At 43.4% G+C, this 17,198-nt stretch overlaps 1 protein-coding gene across 5 annotated transcripts in view; it reads right to left on the reverse strand.

Moving 5' to 3' along the window:
* LOC118237553 (ral guanine nucleotide dissociation stimulator-like) overlaps positions 1 to 17,198 on the reverse strand; it is a 66,689-nt gene that overhangs the window by 19,473 nt on the left and 30,018 nt on the right. For 2 of the 5 annotated variants that reach the window (XM_035436414.1, XM_035436413.1), the window contains exon 1: positions 13,027 to 13,439. The exons of the other annotated variants lie outside the window; for them this stretch is intronic. In XM_035436414.1, the coding sequence (XP_035292305.1) occupies positions 13,027 to 13,218 (192 nt within the window). In that variant the 5' untranslated portion in view covers positions 13,219 to 13,439. Of the gene's footprint in view, positions 1 to 13,026; positions 13,440 to 17,198 lie in introns of those variants that run through there. 5 annotated transcript variants of the gene reach the window in all.

Raw genomic sequence — 17,198 nt, forward strand, 5'->3', positions numbered from 1 at the left:
GGAATTCCAGAGCGCGGGGTCTGGAGGGCAGTGAGCCCCTCGGAGGGCGAGTTTAGCTCTGCTTTTGTGCGGTTATTATCATTAGTCATCAATAGACATTCCACAGGCAGTCCGGCGGCTTGGGCCAGTAAAGAGGAGGGATTTGGGTGGATTTACCTTTTTAATCATGCCAGCGCGCACAGAGCCAGAGAGAATTAACTTAAAGATTCGGCAAAGAAGAGGCCTCAATACAAGGCCAGTCACTTCAGGAGAAAAGGCAGGGGGCAGGGGGCAGTGGTGAAGGAGGTGGGGGAGGAGGGGGCTCTTTGTGCGAGTGGCTCACTCATTTCCTTCTAGGGACAAGCCCTACTATTGCCAGCTTTTACTCCGAAACTGACATTCATGCTTAGGCCGGGAGGTTGAAGAGCGGTGGCTAAACAGCACAAACAGTGACGATGTGGTACAGGAAGAGAAAGCGGAACCCTAACAAAGCTGTCTGCCCTCCGCAGTCCAGATACCTGTGCCTGTGAGTCTGTGCTGGCTGTCTCCCTGACACCTGTCCCTGTGACTCTGTGCTGGCTGTCACCCTGACACCTGCCCCTGTGGGTGTCTGTCCTCCAGGGAGTAGGGCAGGAAAGTAAGAGCAAAGTGCCGTCTTTGACCAGCAGCATTTCGGCTAATACGCACACACACTAACAAGCACACACTAACACATGCGCGCACACACACACACACACACACGCACACACACACACACACACACACTCACACGAGCACACGCACACAGCTGTGTACTGCTCAAGCAAAGAGGAGGCATTCAGTTGTGGAAGAACAGGGGAAGAGGAGACAGCCCTCCCCGACGAAGCACAGAAACTGACAGAAATCAGCTGATCACGCTGAACAACCACCTGAGCACTGTGCTAATCGCTGTGTCGTGCCACTGTGGGCTTACAGTAGGGCACGTGCTCCAGGGCACTGTAATAACGGAGAACAGCGAGGGAGACCACAGCGTTGCTACAGAAGGGAACCGCAAGTCACGTGTAGGAAAGGGGAAGGATGGGGCAGCGGGTTCGCGGCCTGCAGCGGCCCCGATTCAGAGCTGGCCTGGCCCCGCCCCCACCCGCCAAGGAGCAGGAAAGGGGAAACGGAGGGAAGAAAATACCAGAAATAGAAAGAGAAGGAGAAAGGGGGGGGTGGAAAACCCTAATTAAAACCACGGGGAAAGCACATTCTTACTGAGCTTTCACAATTACCGCACCCTGAACGGAAACACCTCTGGGGAAATTCCCCCCGGTTGGGACCGGCCAAACCCCCGTCACCTCAGCCAGCCCAAAAACGCACTTCAAGCTTCGGTTGAATGTGAATCGAATAAGCATTCCTACACGTGGAAAGCGTGGTAAACTGACTGGCGCTGACGGAGAGGTCAGCGGAGGAGAGAATGGGTTTCTTTAGAGAAGGAACAGCTAAAACACAGGCAAGAATGCTGGGAGCTGTGAGCCACTTCCAAATACAGCTCCTTATTATTCCACCCACCACAAACACTGATTGCATGCACACTGTGCACCCAGCAATGCAACGTTACAGGTATGTGCGGTCACAGCTCACACCGACTCACGTTTTCACAGACAGGCTACAGTAGTCCCGGTTCTTTACAAGGAAACCGTTGGCAAACATGCTTTGCTAAAAGTCATGAGATTCCTCCTATATTATACTTAAAATTTAGGGTGTTTTTTTTTTTTTTTTTAAATGGCACCTCATGCTGTTCTCTGAATAAATGACTGTTAAGGCAAACAAAATCTTTATTATTCACAATAATGTTCCTTTTTGAACTGAACTGGAGCTTGAAAAGATTTGAATGAACTGCAGGGAACATGGGAAGAAAGCCAAGATCATAAGAGTAATCTCTCTTAACATGGCTGATTTACAAATATAACCCGTGTCCAACGATAAAATTTCCCTACGGCTTGTTTCCGCCTAGTGCCTTCCAAGGATTGCTTCCACGTCGTTTCTGTAAATGAACATTTACATTTTCTGTAAATGAGGCTTTTTGTTCCTGCCATTCCCTCCCAGCCCTCGTCTGGCCTATCCAAGCCTCGACTTCCACGTTCGCGTAAAACGGTGACATTTCCCATGCATTGTTTCATTTTATCCCCTTTTGTTGTTCTTTTTCATTGAAGCCTGTTTAAATCCCTCCTTTGGTGTTTTGACTGTAAGATTTCTCTCGGAACTCCCGTTTGTTCCTGATGTCGTCATTCCTCTTTCAAAAACACACCACCACCCTTTCAAGAATGGTAAGTCAGTAATCCCAAATAATTACAGGAAATTTTCAAATCTTTGCGAGAAACAACTATAGCATTACTGTCTACATTGTTCTGGTGCTTGTGGTTGCCCTGGTTATTTTTACTTGGAAGTTGGTTGTCATGATGGAATTGGAAGCTTTGAACAAATGATTGGCCAAATCATTAAATGTAAATGTAAAGAGGATTTAAATGTACTCTCATCTGGAAGCCATTCCAGGGTAGCTGAATTGAATGGTGTTATGTAGGAGCAGTTTTGAACTTTTGGGACACAGCTGCCAAAACAAGCTTTACTTTCTGCTTAATCATGTCTAAGACAACAATGTATATCGCAGGTGCCGATAAAACACTTGATACATATCCTTCACCTTCAAATTAACAAATGTTAAAGTTGAAAATCAAATAATAAACAATACTAATTAAAATGTGTAAACAATATTGAATAATATTTGTTCCACAAGTCAAATGGAAAACCTGGCTACTGTTATGTTCATGTTTTTCTGCACACAGATATCCCGTCTACTTAAAGTAGCGTTTCAAATGCACATAAACTTCTACAAGAACTGACATTCACAGATTCCTGCTTTCAGATAAGAGTACCAGGGATCGGTGTACCTAGGTTTGCTTGTTGGCTGGGTCAGCAGGCTGTCCCCATAACATCAAAATGCTCAGTAACCAATGGACTGAAACATCTAGGTCACAGGGGAGTAAACACAAACAGCGCCAATAACAGAGTGGGCCCAGGACACTTCCTCAATTACAAAGGAAAGTCACTTCCTCAGGAACAATGGCTTTGGGAGTTCCACAAGAGCACGTTGCCATTTTGGGCCCATGAAAATCATTCACCGTGGTCCCTTCCTCTACAGCTGCATTGCTCATCTGCTCTCAGGAATGTCTGGGGCCCACAGAGACCAAGGGCCTAGTGATCCTGCGAGCCATCACTTTATCTTTCAATTGCCCTCACTCCCACTCCCTGAACATATTTATCCTGGAGACATTCAAGTACCACAGTACAACAATGCTAACAGTGCTTTGGTGCTGAAAATACTCTACGGCTCCAAGGTTTAATATTCAGACAAACAAACCCTGCTGTTCATCAGCAAATCCCATCTCAGTTTCTCGGTTACACAACAATGACTCATTCACTCAATGCGGTCTGAGTTCGATCACATTGGCAGGTGCAAAGACTAATCCAATCACTGAACTGCAATCTTAGATTCCCCTTCAGGAAGAAAATAACTCTGGCTTATTGTACTTTTTGCTGGTTAATAACCATTAGTGGCAGATCCAAAATCTCTGTCAATTTCTTTTTGAAAAAAAAAAGCAATTATTTGGTTTCACTGCTACTTCGGGGGATCCAATTCTTCCATACTAAAATGGCCTCCGCACAGGGGCTTGCCTTAAGGTTTTAATTAAATTCATAACAATCTTCTCATTTTGAGGCCTTTAATTAGCTCCCAGCCATTCCCAGTCCTCTTCTCTCTTCAGTAGTGGTGCCAGTCTGTTGGGGGTGGTGGGGGGGCGTAACCCTACTGAGGCAAGCTAGGGAATCTGGGAGATCACTGGAGGACTGGAGAAAAGCCACACTGTGTCCTTGGGAAAAGTGCAAGAAGATCTGACTAAAAGAACAAAGGAAACCAAACGTGCCCAGAGTCTCATAATAATTTGTATTTAGTTTGTTGTTATAAAATTTTCTATTTTATGATAATGTTCAGTGGAATGTGATTTCTAAGAAATCTACCGATTAAATGAATATTCAAGGTTCCTAAAGAGCTCTTCTGTTCAGACACTAAGCCCCTCTCTTGGCTGCAGAAGGCATAATCTTTATACCAGAAGGTTGTATGTTATGTCTAGCACAGCAGCTAGGTCAACATGCGCAGGCTTTTATACTCAACTCGCTCGATTCCTGTCTCTTTAAGCCTCATTCCACTCAGAAAAGATGCCAGCCTGTGCAGACTCGGATTCTGATAGCTGGCGAGCATATGTTGGCATCCACGTGCTGATTTTAACAACAGCAAGTCACGGAACACTAAACTTCAGCTCCCAGCTGCGGAATGCCCAGCTTCTGTACGGGCAGGTACCTTTATCAGAGAAAAGAGAACTGACTGTTGAAAATCCCGCTGACAGGGTTTTTTTTTTTTTTTTTTTTTGCAATGAAGCAGAGAAAATGCTGAGTGATTTATTTTTTCTTTTTTCCTTTTTCCACCACATGGGGTAAAGCAAATTTAGAAAATGTGCTCTCTTTCAACACTCAAAACCTCCATTGCCCCAACGGTCCGCCAAACTCCCAAGATTCAAATGGAACCTCCCAATAAAAATCACTGCAGTTCGCCTTTACTGGGACAGTATGCATGCAAGGCAGTCTGTAAGTACTCCAAAGAAGCAAGAGATTAATGGGTTCTTTACTGGCAGACAACAGAGAAATAATTAATTGAAGACAGAGAATACAGCCACAAAACATAAACACACACATACACATACAGGACACAAAACAAAGAATATGGCAGGCAGGACTGACTATGTGCGTTTTTAATGTGTTATGGAGCACTTCACTTTCTGAGGAGAAGTGGGTGGTCTTTAACAGAGCTACAGTTGTGCATGAGCGAGAGAGAGAGCGAAAGAGTGTGTGCGCGTGTGTGTATGTGTATGAGAGAGAGAGAGAGAGAGAGAGAGAGAGTGTGTGCGTGTGTGAGAGAGAGAGACAGAACGATAGAGAGAGATAGGATTACAGGCTGGTGTTCAGCTCAAACCGCTGGGCCCCTTTTTGCTCTGTGGCCCAGCAGAGAAGGGCAGGCCTGGGACCAGCAGGCGCTGCTTTGGGACACGCACTGGAAAAAAAAGGGGCCTGCATTTTCCAGGACTGGGCCCTCAGCATTCCACAGAAAAATCTGTTTCTCTCATTCTGTTTCCTGTGGACGGGACCAAATGAATAATATGGCACTCTGTACTCTGTAACGACCTTAACACTAAAGGGCCAAAGGGAATGGAGCAGGGGTTCATATTTGCACAGCTCTCCCCTTTCATCAAATGAGCGCTTCTTGTTGCTAGACCTTCAAAGGTTAAGGTGAGCGTTACAAACAGGCAGGTGAAAATGCCAATCCTGCTACTATAAATTGAAACCCACTGTGAGATTCTGTCTTCACAGCTAAGCACGGCAACACAGAAAAAGATGACAAACAGGGAAATCAATACGAAGAGTAACAACCACAAGACCTGGTTGCAGCCTCTGACCTTATCATCAAAAATTCTAATATGACCCTTGTCATCCCCGCACCTCTTCTGCAGCTAAATGAATCCATTTATCACTCTTTTAACCATTCTCTCCTCACCCCATCTTTGTTTCTCCCATGATCCCTTTCCTTACTCCCTCAGAGGCAAGTGGCACAGTTGTGGAAGCAACTTTTTTGTCTCCATCTCTAAGGCCAGGATTCTCATTACAACGCTCAACCAGGATTCTGGCCAACAAAAGCAATACTTAACTGGAGCAAAACAGTGTAAACAGAATCCTCAAGGGCAAAACATCAGCAAAGTGTCTTTGTGTTCCTGTGTGGGTCAGTTTAACATGATCCCTTGACCCACTGGCCTACCTATTGTTCTGCAAAGGAAAGAAAATCCATGTTGTTGTTTATTTTTAGTATATTTTCAGCAAGAGTTTTTTAAACTTCCTTAAAGCCCAAACCCTTGGCTTTGACCCAAATCAGCTTTTCAAGGTGAGGTATCAACAGTACTCAATTAACATGACAGCACTGAACACTTAACAGTACAGACAGGGCCTCAGTTTTTGCGAATGCTCTGGCTACGGAACACTGGAGCAAGCTAACCTCCAAAAACCTGAACAGAAGCAAGGCTGAAGCCTGAGGTTACCCATGAGCCTCTGCACAAACCAGCAGGCAGCATTTTATCAGACCCATTTAGTTTGCTTGCTGTTATAAAGGAAGAAGGTCTGCGTATGCATTAATTAGTCTGTTTAAAACTAGCATTACTGAAACTACCTGACACCACTAATACACCTCTGTACAACAGCACTGAACACAGCACACTACGTTATTGTTCACAGTCAATGGCAATTGGACTTTAAGAGGCAATGTCTGCAACATGACATCATGCGGAAAACATAATCAATCTGTCTTCCCTTCTTCCGAATGCATCCCCGAGACGCCTAATTGAATCCTACAGAAGGCAGAAAGAGACAGAGCCCTGCACTGTAGCACTGGTGCCACCACTGACCTATGCACAGGAGCACAGTGACACGCTGTGTCCCCCCAACACCCACCCCACGTTTCCCACAATACACCTCTGACACACAAATGGCACCTTTCCACACAGACACAGAGAAATGCTCAGGAAATCAGTTCTGCGTTGACACAGTAGCAGCACTGAAGAAAACTGTTCTTGAGGCTGAGACCCTGACCCAAGCTCTTTAATTCCTCAGAAACCCATCATCAGCAATGCTTCATCCATCCAATCATCCATCCATCAATTTTCAGTCACTACATTCTCAAAGGGCGTTAGAGAGAATCAATTTAATCACAGTGCGAAAACACACACAAATGCACGCAAACACACCTACACTAAGGGAAATATAAGGATGTAAATTAAAACTGTACCATATGCAACTGCACTTACACAGAGCTGCAGTCAAGCCCTGGACCATAACGCTTTTGTACACTCTGCAGCGTGGTCCAATTGGCAATTAAGCCTTCCCCTGAACCATGACAAGAGATTTCAAATTCAACCATCTCTTAGAAACACAAAGGAAAAGCACTTTTCTTATGGAAATATTTTTCTTCTTTATTTACTTTCCCATTTGTGCTGGGGACAGAGGGCTTGAATTGCAATTTGTGCTTCTGTACTACATGTACACTGTAATTCAAAAGAGCTGGGGGTTGATGGCTTACAAACAAACAAATAAACAAACAAAAAACAGAGGAGGCAAAGGGAAAATAAGGGTTTTGTTCACATTTCCAGATTTCTCCAGCCCAAACCAGAGTTTATCACCTTTATTGCTGAAAAAGCGAGACAAACATCACAATGAAGCCATGAACAGAACTAATCTAAACCATCAACAAGTCCAAAGAAATTAGGGAGCTGGGGCTGCCCACAGGAGAAGACCCTACGGCACTGAGGGAATTGCTTGTAGCTAAAAAACTAAAATACGATTTGGGGCAGTAGGTGAACAGGATGGTTTCAACATGGCCCACTGTGCTTAACTATCCCATGGAAAGCATCATTCATCTGGACTTTCCTGTCCCCGGACAGGATATCTCACTGAGGAATAGGGCTTCCTGCAAGCATGGCCACAGCGAGGTGAGATGGGACAGCTTTGAAGTGAGAGGGCAGATGACCCGTAATTTGCTAATTGGGTTACGGGAGAGAGGATTAGATTTCTGGAAGACAGGGCTGGCAGGAGGAGAGAAAGGACTGAGCCGTGCTCGCACAGCCTGAGACACAGATACAGTTAGCACTGTGTCTTCAAATGAGCTAACATCTGAAATTCCTTCTCTTTTTATATGACTATGTGGTTTGTTCCCCAAAAAATAGAAATCTGCAAAGCTACGACCGCTAGCTTGTTCAGCTGGGAGGAGGGGTCCCTTTATGGAGTACCCGATAAACAGCCAATCATAATAGGCAGTTGATTTCTTTTTCAACGTGTGTTTTTTTAAGGGGTGTAGATGGTCTGCTCTCCCTATGTACTTTTTCCCTCTATTCAGACAGGGTGGAAAGCAGAGAGGGCCACCGATAAAGACGAGATCACAGCACAGAAAGCACCACGGCCATAAAATTAACCCACAGCCGCACAGGGGATTCATACATGGGTTAAGTGCCGGCTGCCGCAGAGACCACGCCACAGGGTCAGACCTTAACAACAGGTTTTTCATAAATCAATTTGTAAAAAAGATCTGTTGTTGATTATAGAGACGGTAGACTGATTTTGCTGTTTAACAAGAGGTGTGTGAGAAAAAAAATGGCCTGGTGGTTGAACCATTAACCGTAAATATTCTTACACACAGTAATAAACCTACCCACACACAATCGGGCACACAGGTGCTCACACGCAAGCTACAACGAAACCGATGTTTTCACCAACAGCAGTTAGGTAATATAACCAAATTAGTGTCATCACGTAGTACTCAAAGTGAGAGTACTGATCACTGTAGAAGACCATCTGGACAGCTGGAGTCAGGGAGACAGCACATGCACCCTTTACTTTGTGGAGCTGCACAGTTCAAGCACAGCTGATAGCTGCAGCCAAGAAGCTGCAACACTGATATTCTATATCCAGTGCCTTGGTTTCTGGCTGTGCATTTTCACTTCCACCTTACTGACTCCTCAATATCAAAACTGATGTTTTCTCTCTTGTAGATGCAGAACAGGCTCCTCTACTCAAGCAGATTATATGTTTCCTGCTTAAGATAAAAAGAAAACAATAATGAATCTTTAAAAAAAGGGCCTATGATACTGGCTCTTCATTTCAACACACCAATGGATGGGTGAAATGGATTGGTCGCTTCTGAATTTACATAATTGGACAAGTAAAGAGGGTGTATAGCAGTTTATGAGAGGGATGACTGGCTACGACATCAGCAGAGATTCTCCAAAAAAAAACACTGACTATGAGATTTTTCTTCATCTCTGCATGCGATCATGGTTGGTCTGTCCTTTAAAGTCTGTAGTAAGTCTGTACGTTTCAAACCTGGTCAGAAAATGAGCCCAAAAAATATACTATAGCCGCGTTTCCACCGCAGGAACTATACCCCGGAACTAGGAACCTTTTGAGGAACTCAGTGCGTTTCCACCGCAGGAACTAGGGTCTAAATTTAGTTCTGGGGGCTTTGTTTTACCCCCCAAAACGTTCCTGCTCGGGGGGTAGTACTTTCCGAAAGTACAGGAACCTTTTGGGTGGAGCTTGCAGCGCTGAACATTTCTGATTGGTCGAGTACTCGTAGCATTTGTGTTGTATTTATTTTCCGCCATTACCCGCCATGTTTGAAAATATGCAGCGGCAAACCAATTTATTTTCATAATAACTTCAAATCAAACTTGTATGTTATGCGGCGCAGTAGCCTACTTTTGGTTATAGCCTGTCAACGTCTTGGAATTATAACGTGTGCTCTTCTGTTCTTTTCTTGCTTTAGTATTCGTTTTATAAAATGCTAAGCATTCGTGCTGGGACAGCATATTACGTAGGCTACCAAAACATTCAAACGGATTAATTCGGTTGCTGAATATTTTCTTCCGGATTTTCTTTGTTAGCCCGTTGTAATTGACTCAAAACGTTTGATACAGTTATGTGAGGTATGCGGTAGTTCTGCATAATTAACATTGGTGATACAGTACAAGCAAACTGGAAATCACCTTCCGCACTTTTTATCCGGGTAAAATAACAGGTTAATTCTAGTAATCTTCCCTTTAGCTTTTTCAGACTGCCGTAATTTTACTCAATTTTACTGCCAATTTTCAATTCCACGAAAAGACCAGGAAGACTATGGACTCATTTATGGTGCATGGTTCGCATCTGGAGGGCACACTTCGCTGCTCGGCTAGCAGTAACTTCGAAGGAAGGCAAACGGTGGCTGTACCACTACTAATTTACATTTTCACGCAAGTCCGAGTTTTCGTTCTATTCTTGTCATTTTGCGATTAGCCTATATGGAATTGACGACGAGAAAGTAATAAAACAGCAAATTGTTTACAACGTGTGCATGTTTTCTGCTGTTAATGAATGTGTTTGAGAGGATATATGAAAATCAATAAATACAAAAGTAACCATATATAGTCATTGTTGGTAACCCGTTGTATATACGTGGAATAAACCCCCTCGGGCTGTCCCGGTTATTAGAAAATAATGTAGGCTACTTCGGTGGTAGTATGGCGTTACAGAAGAAATCATATGACAGATGGACCGACGACAACGTCAGTGGGCTAATTTGCCTAATCTTCGCGGTACTTTAGACCCCGGTGGAAACGCAGACAACCATTGGCTGAAGGAACCTTTTAGTTCCTGGTAAAGTAGTTCCTGGGACTGAAAGTTCCGGGTAATTTTGGTGGAAACGCGGCTTATTTCTGTAGCTTCCACAAGATGGCAATCAAATGAAACTGTGCACAACAACATGAGTTGCCATTTTGAATTCCTCTCTATTTGAGTCACAGGTTAATGAGCTTCCCTCATTAACCAGTGTGCTTGTGGATATGACATGCAGACCACTGCCAGTACATCCCCTATTACAAACAGAGGCTGGTGGGCGGTTCCAAACCAGGCTTGACACCACAAACCAATCACACCACAGCATCTGTTGGTTTTTGTTGTTACACAACAGTTAAGGAATCAATTAAAACAGTTCATTACACAGTTAACTCACCACACCTTGTTCATTGGGTCGATACTGATTGCTGATTTAAAGGTGAAAACAAAAACCTGCACGTCCTGTGGCTTCCCAGGATGAGAGATGGGAGCCCTGCTCTAAACTGCATTCAAAAAATACCTTTGATGTGCCGAATGGCTCATTTTCATCATCAAACATTCTTATGTTCTTATGTAAACATGAATGTTTGTAAACATGGGGCTCGAAAATGTTGAATGACAAAAAACTCACAAACATTCAGAGCCTGAAGAAGGAAAAGCTGAAGAGGTAGTCAGCAGACATTACAGAAAACTAAGAGATATGAAAATGGAGTCATGACATCAATAATTAAAATAATCTGGAGGAGATGGTCACAGTGTACTATAAACATCTGCCAACAAACTATGACTCAAGACTGGAGAGACAAGACTCTTTCAGGAATGCACCAATTGCACATTCAAAGTGCAAGCAGAAAATTCTTGTGTACGACACTATTTTGATATTGTTTTTTGTAACCAATTGCACAGTTTTCTTGACATTACATTACATTACAGGCATTTGGCAGACGCTCTTATCCAGAGCGACGTACAACAAAGTGTATAACCATAACCAGGAACAAGTATGTCGAAAACCCTAGAGAGAAGCACAGGGAGTGCAGGGAACAACTGCATAGTTCAGCTTGGACCCTGAAGGTTAACCTGATTAACACTAAAACAAACGAGAACAGCAACAACGCGGTCTATGCAAAAATACACGCAATAGTTAAGACTGGTGCATTAACTAAGTCACCTACGAAACAGCCAAGTCTCTCTTCTAAAAGAAGAGATCTTTATTACTTCAGGGAGCACCTACTTGGTTAAATAAAGGCTACATTATGTGATACATATTTAGCCTACATAAAATGTATAGATTACAAAATGTAATCCTTTAATATAACGTATGAGCTTAACAACATTTTTTTTAAATGTATCACATAGATCACAGAAGCTGTGACCCATGTCACAAATAAGAAAGAGTTTCAGTGTTCTGGCCTTTTTATACACTGGGCACTAAGGGTCTTGTCATTAGCACATGTGAATAATTAATCACATCCAGATCTTATTGCACAAATGTTACGGAGGGCTCTAGAAAGACACCATTTGGCACTTGGCATCTGCAGATCTAATCTTCCACCCACACATACATAGAGATATTCACACAGCAACCCACAGCACCAAGCTCAATTAAAGAACATTGAAATAGTGTTGAGGGAAAAAAAACACCCACCTACACTGGCAAACACATCTCATAGGCTTATCTAGTTAAACTTACATAAGTCAACAGAGATGAAGAACAAATACCAATACAGGTGGTCAAATTAATAACAAAGCCATACAAAGTGCATCTAGTAACGGGAGGAGTTGCCACCCGAATTGTCATGCAGTGAACTGTGCTTGTTGCTGCCCCAGAGTCCAAAAATATCCCCCACATTATTGGCTGGAATCTGGTCGCACTTTTTTGTACGTCGCTTTGGATAAAAGCGTCTGCCAAATGAATGTAATGTAATGTAATGTTTGAATCATTTTCTAAAGAGAGGAAGAATAAACAATACAATTTAGCCTACCTCCATCATCACACGCATTTAGGGGGACTATGACAACCCCTGGCAGAAATAGGTTACAACTAAAATCCTCTTCTTTCCCTCATACCTGCTTTAAGCCCCATTTAGCAAATCCCATTTTAATAAACACAAACAGAGGAAAGGTACAGGAAATCGTAATCATACTACAAATCAAATGTTTCGATTGCTTGATGGATTACTGAGTAAATACAAAACCTGGGTATATTTAGACTTCAGCATTACGTTTTATTGATTACAGAGGACCTACAGTATGCAATACAATATACACGCGTAAATCAATGAAAATTACTTAAAATGTAAGTACGTTGCAGATGTATAGCTCTTGACAATATATATACAATCATATAATTATGCATGTAAATATAACCGAACTTTTACGGAACAAGTAGCATATTTCTACAATTATGAGACGTGAAATTAATCGCAAACATGAACAGGTCCAGGTAGCTTTGTGCTTTCACCACACCATGTCATTAAACAAAGGCATGTGTTAAAATAAATGTTTTTTTAAAAGTGGCCCATGAAAAACATGCCCTCGATACGGCTCATAGACCAAAGTATTGAAATTTAAACAAGCTGTCTGAAAACGAAAAAAACGACCAGTCAAGTAAGCCACAGTAGGCTATGTTATGATTTTTACTAGTTGGGTATTTACTAGAACGAAACAGCGCTTCACCATTTAACACCATCGAAATGGTCGCAAGTAATTAAAGAGCAGAAGCTTATTTGCTCAATCAGTGGAACAGCACGGCCAAGCGAATATTTCCAAGCTTCGAAACAGACTTACCTCAAGCAGAGGTAGGTCCGGGTCCAGCTGTGTGAAGCTATGGAGTACGACCGGGCTCGCGTCCCCGGCCACCTCCAACCTCACCCCATCCCAGATGCTGCGTACCCTCCACGTGCTGGCATCAAACATCACATCGAAAGACCCAGATTTGACTGTCTGCGTCTCGGACTGCATTCCCATTAGGTAAACCATTGGTCCCTTAACACCGTTACGAGAGCACAGGAAGAGAAAGCCGAAGCCGGTGGATTCTATCCATGTCTTAGATCGTCTCGAATTAAGCAGTTGACTGGGTCAGCTTGCGTTCTGTAAAATAACGCCGTTTAGAAAGACATAAACCTTACGGGATGTATAACTGCTTCCTCGGTTTGCCGCTAGCAGCTACTCTCACCCTGGACAGTGCGAGTATACTGTTTCTTCGTAGCGGAAAACCAGAGCTTTCTTAGCTCCGCCCAGAGACTGACAGAACGCCCGCCCCTTGTGAAACTTACAACCATGATGTAATTTTCACAGTGCGGGGAAAATAAAAGTTCCGATCAACAAAAGGGACAATTACTGTTCGAATAATGCTCAGATTGGTTTTTGACGGAACGGTCCAGATATATTTCCCTTTCATGCCCAAGTCCATGATGTCATTCTAGAACCCATCTCTTTGTTCTGATCAGAAAGCAGATTTAGACTCAGCCACCATGGTCTGTACAGATGGGACTGGACAATTCCCATCTGTTTGGGACTTTGCATGGCCGCACAAAATATACTTGTCCTCTAAAAGTGAGCAATATTTTGAATTATTATTTCGGGAGCACTGTTTTCTACTTTTTGTATAAAGATGTGCAGGTATAATCAAAGTACGAGAAATAAGCTTTTTAATAAATAAATTAAATAAATTTTATTTTTCAAAACTTATTTTGTTGTTCCACTTCCCACATTCTCTTTCTCTCTCTCTCTCTCTCTCTCTCCCTCTCCCTCTCCCTCTCTCTCTCAGTTTGGTGTTCCACTTTCCACATATGTTTTGTGTTAAGCGTGGGCTGAGTTGTTCCACTCACTGCCAGTAAGTGCTGGCTGAAAACACTGCCAGGAAAGCTGAGGAATGTGAAAGGGTCCTAACAAGGAGAGGGGGCTGAAGGCTTTCTGCAAAAGGGCCCTTACACCTGAGTTTGAGTTTAGAGTACAGTTTACTCAATTGGATACTTATTTGGATCTATCCTACATAATAATACCTGCTAAAACCACCCACAGATATAAAATGCTACTGTACGTGTCCAACGCAGTAAAAGCAAATGTTGGCAGTTTGCAAAGAATGACTCACAACTTAGCTTCTCTACATTTTCTTGCTTTTTTAACATTGACCAAAATAATCTGTTCTTCTGAAAGCAAATAATCCCTGTGTTTTAATTTGTCCATTTCGTGCTTGCTATGTCTGGCAACATTAGTTTAAGTAGGTATGCAAGCGTAGCATTCATAATACCTTAATTAAGAGCAACAGGAGGCTCTGTATTATAATCATCGTCTTAGGGATACAGCAAGGTTATGCCCAGATTTAAACTGATTTTCATACTATATGTGGTGTTATATCACTGATTTCATACTTCTTAATAATATATTCTTCAAAGAATCACCAAATGCATATACTGGTGCATATATCTATCCCTATTTGAAAACCACTACTTTATAATGCAACTGAGAACATTTATACAGGTCAAATGACTGTCCTTGAAAGAAGTCATGTGACTGCCCTTGACTAGAAACTATACAAAGAAGCATGGAGATCTGTGTAAATATAGGGATCCAATTGCAAGTGTCTCTCAGGACAAGGGTGACACACAGACCTCAGCACCTCAGTGGGACCACCATATCCCTCCCCCAAATCAATGAGGAGTCCCAGATGTCAATGATGTCATTTTTCACTGAGGGCACATATAGAATCACTGTCCGCTAGCACCGGATAATTATCATCACCCCTGGTTGAGATCAATTCACCCAAATAATTCTAGGGCCTTTCAGTGCCCCCTGCTCTTCAAAAGGAAAGAGACATCTTAATCAGCACCTATATTCTTAAAGCATCTCGGAGTAAGAGTGCTGATCCACTGTAAGTGTTGCCATTCAGCTCACAGTGGCCAAGGCTGGGACGTGGACAACAGAAACCCGACCTCACTGGCACACATACTCATGCTTTATGAATATGCGCTCAGATTTCAGGATCTAAATGTAGACTTTGTTCTAACGCTCTGCCTGTATAACACGGCAAACATTTGCGTGGCTGCGATGTAAATCACAAAAAATAAAGAAAAAGAATACCGTTCAGCTGCAGAGATGGTTAAACAAGCAGAATATCCCAGACAGATGGACAAAAACAAAACAAACTTCTGGCCTTGGGGGAAAAGGAAAACATGGGGGACAGGAAAGAAAAACAGACCTTACGAAAACAATTTTGGAACAGGGCGTCTAATGGCAAATGAGGCTGACTGATGGGTCTCTACTTGAACACGGTATACCCGTCTGTGAGTAGTGCATTCTGGAAAGCATGATTAAAGTGGTCATTACCTAACCCTCTCCCTCCACAGTTGTGTAACCCAAATGAGGGTGTTTAATGATTCACTCCACTGGTTATCTCACGGCTGGAATTAAGACTGAGCTCCTAATCGGCATGACGGGGGGTTACCTGGAAGTGAGGCAGTGCGATTAAAAATAGCAGGGCTCCGCATTTATAACCACCAGCTGCTTTTTCTCACACAATTACATGATGTGGCAGACCCAGCAATGGTTCGTCAGCCGACGGGTATTAATGACCCGGCGCACTCATGAGGGGGGGAATCTACCCGCCTATCTCCGGGCTCGTCTTTCACAGGCTCACGGCTGTCATGTCGTGTCATGGGCGCACCGGCCTCTCCTCCAGCGTTATTTAGCCAGAAGGTTTGCGTGGGAGCGGAACAATGCAGAGATTTCCAGCGCGTCCAATGATTCACCTCGCAACTCCGCAATTTGAGAATTACCAGACAACAGCAATCACAGCAATGACTGTTTACCACGGCCGTTAAAGCACGTGCAGTATGAATTTGGGCCCTGTTCTTATCCCATTTCCTTTCCACGCCAAAGAGATGTTTGCAGGCTTACATTTTTTAAAGAGTCACACCTCATGACAATTAACAGTGAGCATATAATTTACCTGTCTGTTGCCCCACAACCAACCTCTTGCTATATGTTTAATTAACTCTTGTTGACACAACTTCCGTTGTGTTACTTCACGTTTTACACCCAGCAATGGAAAAAATATGTTCAGTACATACAGACCACTCTACTGACCCACCCAAAAGTTACTTGGGGTAGACTCAATGCAACAATCACATTGATGAGTGTATTGATACTATAGAAATGGATTTGCATGCAGTGTCTGGCACTCTGGTTGAAAAAGGTGTCCACTGGTATAGTACTCCAGAACAGGACTGACCATGTGAATAACAGAACTGCAGTGTTCAATCAGGGTCAGCTCACTATTGCATTCAGCAATGGGATTGGTGTTTAGAGGTCAAAGCACTGAACAGCCTGAACCCCAGGTGAGATTGCCCCAGTGCAATTTGAAGTCCTTCAAATTTTCAGTTTCGAATTAGGGAAACTGTAAACCTTGTCCTTCTGACTCCTGAAGGTCAGCATTACATAATGGACCTCTCCAGTCATCTTCATCTCTGTATATACTAACAGAAGAAGAGCAGCAGCTGTGGCTGTGGACAGGGTTCTTTTGCACCTGGTATAATTCGAGAGTTGTTTCACAACATCATTCTTCACCCGTCAGCTCCCTCGCCCCTCTGCGTCTCCCTATCAGTTTCAGAGGAAGGAGATTAGCGTTGCCCCTGCGCTTCCCTTTCAGAAAGCCGGACGGGCAGACGGGGCTGCAGCTGTGGAGTGGAGAGGAAGCCGAGCAGCGTCCTCCTGCTCTGATCACTGTCAGACCCACGACACTGCCATTAACCCGCATTTGTCACAAATCTTAGACCAAAGGTGGCTTTTTGTAGAGCACCCATATTGTCTCTCTCTCTCTCTCTGTCTCTTTGTCTCTCTCTCCCTCACTCTCAGGCCTTCTCCAGCTCCTTCAAATCTTACTATCTTTCTATCTATCTTTCTCCCAAGACATGACTGCATATACCAGTATTGCCGAGGGAATGATTAATTATGCAAGG

This window comes from Anguilla anguilla, chromosome 10, assembly GCF_013347855.1.
Source record: "Anguilla anguilla isolate fAngAng1 chromosome 10, fAngAng1.pri, whole genome shotgun sequence".
Taxonomy (NCBI): Eukaryota; Metazoa; Chordata; class Actinopteri; order Anguilliformes; family Anguillidae; genus Anguilla; species Anguilla anguilla.